Source organism: Scardinius erythrophthalmus (assembly GCF_964197995.2).
Source record: "Scardinius erythrophthalmus genome assembly, chromosome: 6".
Taxonomy (NCBI): domain Eukaryota; kingdom Metazoa; phylum Chordata; class Actinopteri; order Cypriniformes; family Leuciscidae; genus Scardinius; species Scardinius erythrophthalmus.
The window spans coordinates 277695-285000 of record NC_138226.1 but is presented as its reverse complement, the minus strand read 5'-3'; the positions used below and the strand labels follow the sequence as shown (position 1 = coordinate 285000).

Below are 7306 nucleotides of genomic sequence, written 5' to 3'. Positions count from 1 at the left end.
AGATGAAGTGTGTTATTGCAGTGTGTGTTCCAGTTATGCACAGACTGGGCCTTTAATATGTGCTTTCAGTTGCTGTAGAAAATTGCAAGAAAATGACATTTATTAATGAGTGTTTAAGAGATTACAAGCTCAATTACTCTGCCATAAAACATATAGAAATATAATATATGCATATTATTTTATTAAATAGTATATATGCAGGTTTTCACATATTTTGCATGTCATAAATTTATAAAATATAATGATCATATTATCAAGTTAGCTATATATATATATATTTATGGATGCATCATGTTAGATATTAACAGCTAAAACTATTGGAAGTGTTTTCTACCCCTGAGTTTATAAGCTTGTTTATATATAAAGTGTTCGGTTGCATTTTATTATTTGTGACAATAAGCAGTTTTGGGTCGTAGGCCTCCAGCTGAGAATAGAATAGAAGAATATGACATGATCTGATAGAATAGAATAGAATAGAATAGAATAGAATAGAATAGAATAGAATAGAATAGAATAGAATAGAATAGAATAGAATAGGATATGGTTTGATGCTATGATAGAATAATTTGATATGATAGAGTAGAATATATGAAAGAACAGAATAAAATAAAATTGGATAGAACAGAAGAAGGTGATATACGATAGAACAGGATAACATAGGATATGATAGAATAGAATAGGATATTATATGATAGAATATATGATAGATGACAGAAATAATTTGAATAGGATATTATATGATAGAATAGAATAAATGATATAATATATGATATGCTAGAATAGGATCATGCGACACATTTTAGATGTGACTATATTCGGCTTTGAGTCCCATATTGCTAAAATATAGATTATGATACATATATATATATTCCGTGTACTGTAAGAGATTAGCATTAAGGAATGCTGGAGGGCAAATCCATATGTTTATATCTGTATGTAAGTATTTAAGTATCCGTATTTCAGCCTTGCTTAAATAATCCTGTTGGAATATGAATAAACGAAGCCGTATAAATTGAAGCCAGTGAGGATTTTTTTGCCCAACAATAATAATCAGTATTATGATGATGATGATGATGAAGGCTTGCAGGAATCCTGTGGGAGTTTGGGATCCAGTCGTCCTCATTATGAGAATAATCTTCTTCATTGACAGCGTGTTCGAGGTTCGGGAATGCCACTTATCTGACTCTTCCTCAGGCCAAAACTTCACATTCATCATTTCTATTTCTCACTCAAACACTCCACATCAGAAGCAGAATTAATATGATCTCCGGCGCAGAACAAAACCATCAGCGGACTCAATATTCCCACCAGCGGACTCAATATTCCCACCAGCGGACTCAATATCTCACACTCGCTTCAAAACGCCTTCAGTCTCAGAGGACATGTGAAAGATGCTCATGTTTCACCGTAAAAGCCTTTAATAATGTAAAACAGCGTCAACATACTGCAAATATTCTGCAGTTTTACTGAGCAGTTGAAGATAGAGTTGATTGATTTTTGATAAACTATATTCAAATAAAGGCATTTCAGTGGTTTAAGAAGCGAAGGCCAGATTTCCTGAACTCAACATCTTCTATATGAAACTTTACAGAAGCTTTAGTGGCTCCATCATCATGGCATCTTTTATGCATTTAGTTTTAATTCATTTTTATTTTAAATAGATTATACGAATTAAACAGATCATATTAAAATAACCTGTTAAACATGACATTATTCTGCATTATTTCAGAGTTCTATAGAGCCGCTCTCAAGCGTGTAAATATTCATATTTATTTACTGGGATTGTTTTAATGCATCTCACACCTGACGATGAGTGTGGCCATGCTGTTATTATATTGATTTGTTTATGAATTGTTCATTTTTGATTTTTAAAAGCATGTGTCCACAGGAGCGTCCCACAATGCACTGCTTCCCGGTAAAGAGTGTGTGTCGCGCCTCACGCTGTGTTTCTGCTGCTGTTCGTGGATTATAGTGTTCAATACCTGAACACACACTTGCTGTTTCAAGTGTGGCGTTTTCAGAAGTGTTTCTGTGAGCGTGTCTGTGATGTGTGCTAGTGACCGAGGGCTGAGCGACACACACACACACACACACACACACACACACACACACACGAGTTCTGGAGCTGCGATTCGACACGTCCAGATGTGGAGCTAACGTCAGCGCAAGATAATTTAGTGTTTCTGCCCTCAAACTGAAGTAAGGAAATGTGTCTGAGATTACAGGTAATACAGTCCGTCGGCCCATAAACACACACACACACACACACACACACAGGCCTGCAGGACACACTCGTTCACACTTTAATGGCCTTAAATGAGCTGGTGGAGTCAGGCAGGGTTAGAGATGCTGTAAACTCTCTCTCTCTCTCTCTCAGGAAAAATGACAGGGAATTACATCACCAGTTCTGGAAGATCGGAGTTATCCGACCAAACATCCACAAAACTCGTTTCCAGTTTCCCATCGCACTCTGAGTTCCATCCGGGATCTATTACTCATGCACAATTTAACATCTTAAAAGTTTTTCTCTTATTTTTACATTTTATAAAGGACATTTTTTGTTATTATTTGTTCAGTATTTCTCCACCAACATGAAAGATTAGACTCGGATCTCATACGATTTTCTGTCGGATGCATCCAGAGCTTCTCTCATAGTTCTCCGTCTGAGTTTTACACTGAATTGAAGCGATCTGAATAATGACACTATTACCCTTCTTCTGTTAGCATCATGGTCATGATTTCTTCTGTTCTTTGACCCAATCTATAAAGCGCTGTAGAAATAAAGGTGACTTGACTTATTCTTCAACATGGAGGCATCTTCATTTCTGTATTTCTGAAATATGTAATATAGTGCGGTGAGGACAGAAGGATGTTGATCTTGTTAATGTTTGGCAGCAGAAATTGAGAAATTACTTGCAACAAGTGGCCAAAAAATAAATCACGGTAGGATATTTGCACGATTTATCGGCTGTCCTTCACTCTAGAACGGTTTCAGAAGTGCAAACTCATTATTCTCTCGTCGAGTGATCTCTTCTCCTCCGCTTCAGGCCTCGCTCTCAGTGTGAAGGTGTTACACTGCGGACTCAGATCTGTCCCGTGTCGAAGGGTTTTTGGGTCACAAGCGGAAACTTCTATTATCACGGCTGGAGAGTTTATCGAGGCTGAAAAGGATCAAATCGTTTAAAATCAATGAGCGCTTTAAGAGCAATCGTCCGTGTTCAGTTCCTCAAAGGATTGTGAGGCCGGATAAACGTGGCTTTTCCTCGTCTGTGATCCGATACCATCGGTGTTCTGTGAAACCCACCGAAACATCCCCGTCCTCCATCTCTAATGCTGTGTTTCTGAGCAAATCACTGAACTTCATTCTAATAATGATAATGACGCAGGCGTAACAGAACTGAGAGAAGGAAAACTCGGAGTATTGTTCTGTGAATGTCCCGATGATAGCTGGGAATATTTCAGCACATCTCTACACTTACCTCGGCTACACTCGTAACCTTTGCTTCTGAAACATTCTTCCAGTCGTCAGAAGGTTTTCTCATGCCGTCGCGTCTCTACCTTTCCCACTGGATCTGCTTTCCAGAAACAAGAAGCATATATCTATTCAAAAGCCATTTAGTTCATTCCTTTCTTGGCCTGTAAACGCATTCATCAATTGTTCTGCTTTGTCGATGGCTTTCTAATGCTAATCTGCCGTGTTAAATATCTTTTTGTTCCCCTTTCACCGTTTTGTCATTCAGTTTATCCAGTTTTGGTCACCCATTTTATTTATTTATGCGCCTGGCTCCATTCATGCGCTCATGTATTTTTTATTATGTTGTTTCACTGTCATCCAGTGTCAACTCAGTCTATTCAGTGTGGGCTACTTGAAGGACTCGCGGGACAAAGCGTGTTCACATCGAGCGCTATTCACTCGGCCAGCTGGAGCGCTCGGAAAAAAGGGGGGGAAGAAAAAAAACCTTGTGAAAAGAAATCCTCAACAATGAACACAGAAGAAGTGCACAATGCTAACAGTTTTCCAAATACCACTGATTGCTTTAAGCACAATGAGAGAAAGCCGGCGCTTTTTGCTGAGCTCCACTTCAACAAACAACAGGCTCACAAAGGCCTCGCAACTCAGGGTTTGTCCCGGACAAAACCTCCTCGACTGTCTAAACGCTCCTGTGAAGGGAGACAAAGTTCTTTCAGTCCGGGCCTCTTTTCCCCAGAGTGAAGCGGAGAACCGAGAAAAGAGGGAAAGAGGGAAAGAGGGAAAAGGGGAAGTGGTCATTTTGAGGAGCGGCGACCTTCGACTGAGACGCTAAGCTTTACTAATGTTGCTTGCTAGGGAGAAAACCTAGAAAATGCCTTGGTCAGGAGCCGTAAAAGGTGCTAAATAAATGTTTTATATTTCACTGTAAGGGTAGAATTAACTCATGTATGCACCCACGGCACATTTTCACTTTTTTAAACACTAGAATAAATGATCATGTTTAAGGACAGCTGCACTGAAATGCACATATTTCAGTGGAAAGGCATTTACTCTACACTAATATTTAATGGTTTACTGCTGTTGCAAACAATACAAAATAACGTGCATCAAAATTAGTAACTGACTAGTTCTCCTGTAAATAGCGTGCATATTAATATCCACACAGGCCCGTGATTTGATGATTAGTCAGTCCATAACCAGTGAAACGGGGTCATTTCTCTGAAGCCCAACCGGAAGTTCCCGGAGAGCCGCGATCGCGCGCTTACAATAGAGAATAAAAGATTCAATTAACCGTGGCGAAGGTAATTATCCCTGGACAGTCCAAATTAGTTTTGCATAATTGGTCTGAGCATATGAATTAACTTCTTAATGTAATCTATGAGAGCAGTTTACATTAAGAAGGACCCGACGCGGAGCATATGTGAGAAAACAGGAGATTATACTCGAAGTCCGTCGCTTTCGATGTGTCAGAATTAAAGAACAATTTAATTATATAAAAACCTTCTTTTATTTTTTTTTCTGCTTGGGCCTCGACTAAGTGCCTGAACGGTTTCGTTTTTCTGCTTGTATGGATTAAAAGTAGCGAAACTCCTCAGCTTTATCTTCCTTCCTATTCATGATGCGAGTTGTGATAAATCAGGATTTTGGCTCTTGATTACAAAGACTTGCTTTAGAATTCTGAGTAATTCTATTCAAAGCCTGAACAAAAGCGTCCTTTAGAGGAAACTTTACACTTCACCTGCTCCGACCGAGGAAAGGCTTTCAGATACAAATCTTGTTCAAGAACTACAGAGCAATTTCTTTTTCTTTTCTTTTTCGCATTCGCTTTATTATATCCCCCTTGTTCAATAAATGAACGATAGGCATTTCAAGTACATATAAGTGGAATTATGCAAAACATATATAACATACAATTTCACTTCGAGTTAGTAAAAAACCGGACTGACTTCTTTACGTGAACGCATGATTGATCTGTGATGTAGAATAACCCTCAGAAATATCAGAAATCGTGTTATTTCATGTGTTTCTTTTCATTAAATTACACTTATAAGTGCTCCTGTTCTCCCGCTGTGCAAATATCAAGGGAACACGGCGTGTCCCGCGGCCAACAGAGGGTTCACTGACTGAATTAACAATAAATATTACATATACATCCATGGAAATAGTAGATTCGAAACTCCAAATATCTGATTTCTAGTCCGAGAGCTTTAGAGCACTAACTAGATGTGGTTTAATAAAACTGTACACATTTACAGCAACAAGACTAAAAAAAAAAAAAAAAAAAACGGGATTCTTTAAGATTGAGTTTCAAAATAAAACAATGCACTTTTTTCCTCCAGAACAGCAATGCATCACGTTACAGCATCGGCCTGCAATAGCGACACACATTACAGAGTCAACAGGTTATTCTCACCGTGGCGTCTTATTATTTCTCACAGATTTATTCACATTGATAAGAGCACTCGTTCAGCACAGTCCTTCGTCTTTAATTTCCACCTAATCATGATACACACACGTGATGTCTCGTTTATCACATGTTCAGCTTTGCCCCGCGTGTATTGCATGTAGTCATTCATTCATTTCACATTTAAAAACTTTCCCCCGGTGTCCCGGCTCAAAGCGGGTACGGGTCCAGGCCCGGCTTGCCCAGCCCGGGCAGGAGTATATAGGCGAGCGGGGGCTGGAGACCCGCGGGCGGCCACGCGGAGCAGGTGCACGGCATCATGTACCCCGGGTTCCCCGGTGACGGGTGCGAGTGCGCGTGAGCCCCGGAGAACGCCGTGCCCGCGCTCGGGTAGCCCAGCGGAGACGCGTAGGAGAACGGCGGGGAGAGTTCGGGCATTTTGGACCCGAGGTCGAAGAACGAGTACGGGTTGGCCATGGCCGGGTTGAAGAACACGCGCGCTTTCTCCGCGTTGCTCATCAGAGACTCGGGCACGCCGCCCGGGTGCGCGCTCACCTTCAGCGCCTCGTGCTCGCCCAGGTTATACGCCATCGGGAACGCGAACTTGTCCTTCTTCATTAAAGTCTTGGGCTTTCGTCTGGGTCTGTACTTGTAGTCGGGGTGTTCCTTCATGTGCATCGCGCGCAACCGCTTCGCCTCGTCGATGAACGGCCGCTTCTCGGCTTCCGTCAGGAGTTTCCACTCCGCGCCCAGTCTCTTGCTGATCTCAGAGTTGTGCATTTTCGGGTTTTCCTGGGCCATTTTCCGTCTCTGCGCGCGGGACCACACCATGAACGCGTTCATAGGGCGCTTCACGTGATCCATGGGCTTGGACATGATGCACCTGTGCAGGTAAAATCCACGGAACTGGCACTCACCCACGGGAGATTAAAGTCAGCGAAGTTAAAACAACAAGGAAAAGCGTTCCTTCAGGATCAGTGCTTCATTCTGGCGCGCGCGACAAACAAGTCCAAGTCAAGCGTAATTCGGCTTTAACTTTCACGAAAGCAGTGTTTTTCTCAGAAGCATTGTTAGTATAAATCCTGAAAAAGTGTCGGATGAAGAATCTGTCGTGTTCCTCCTCAGCTGAGCTCGGTGTGTGTTTTCTTCAGCTGAGCTCGGTGTGTGTTCTCCTCATGATGAAATGTTAACTCGAGTGATTGTCAGCCGAGAGTTCAACATGTGAAGTAATGCGCGCACTGGCAGGTGCTGAAGGGCTTCTGCGCACGCGCACTGCATCTGTCAGACCTCGCGCTCCACAATCCCACCCAGCGCGAGGACGAGAGTGAAATGATAAACTCACTTTGCTCAGAGAAAAGAAAAGCAATCCAGCATCGTGTGTGTGTGTGTGTGTGTGTGTGTGTGTGTGTGTGTGTGTCCAGGACACGCTT

At 41.6% G+C, this 7306-nt stretch overlaps 1 protein-coding gene across 1 annotated transcript; it reads right to left on the bottom strand.

Moving 5' to 3' along the window:
- Positions 1-5664: 5664 nt before the first annotated feature.
- sox21b (SRY-box transcription factor 21b) lies at positions 5665-7067 on the bottom strand. The gene has a single exon (XM_081367897.1). It carries the CDS (start codon positions 6750-6752, stop codon positions 6087-6089), a length of 666 nt encoding a protein of 221 aa, XP_081224023.1. The 5' UTR covers positions 6753-7067; the 3' UTR covers positions 5665-6086.
- Between the last annotated feature and the right edge of the window lie 239 nt (positions 7068-7306).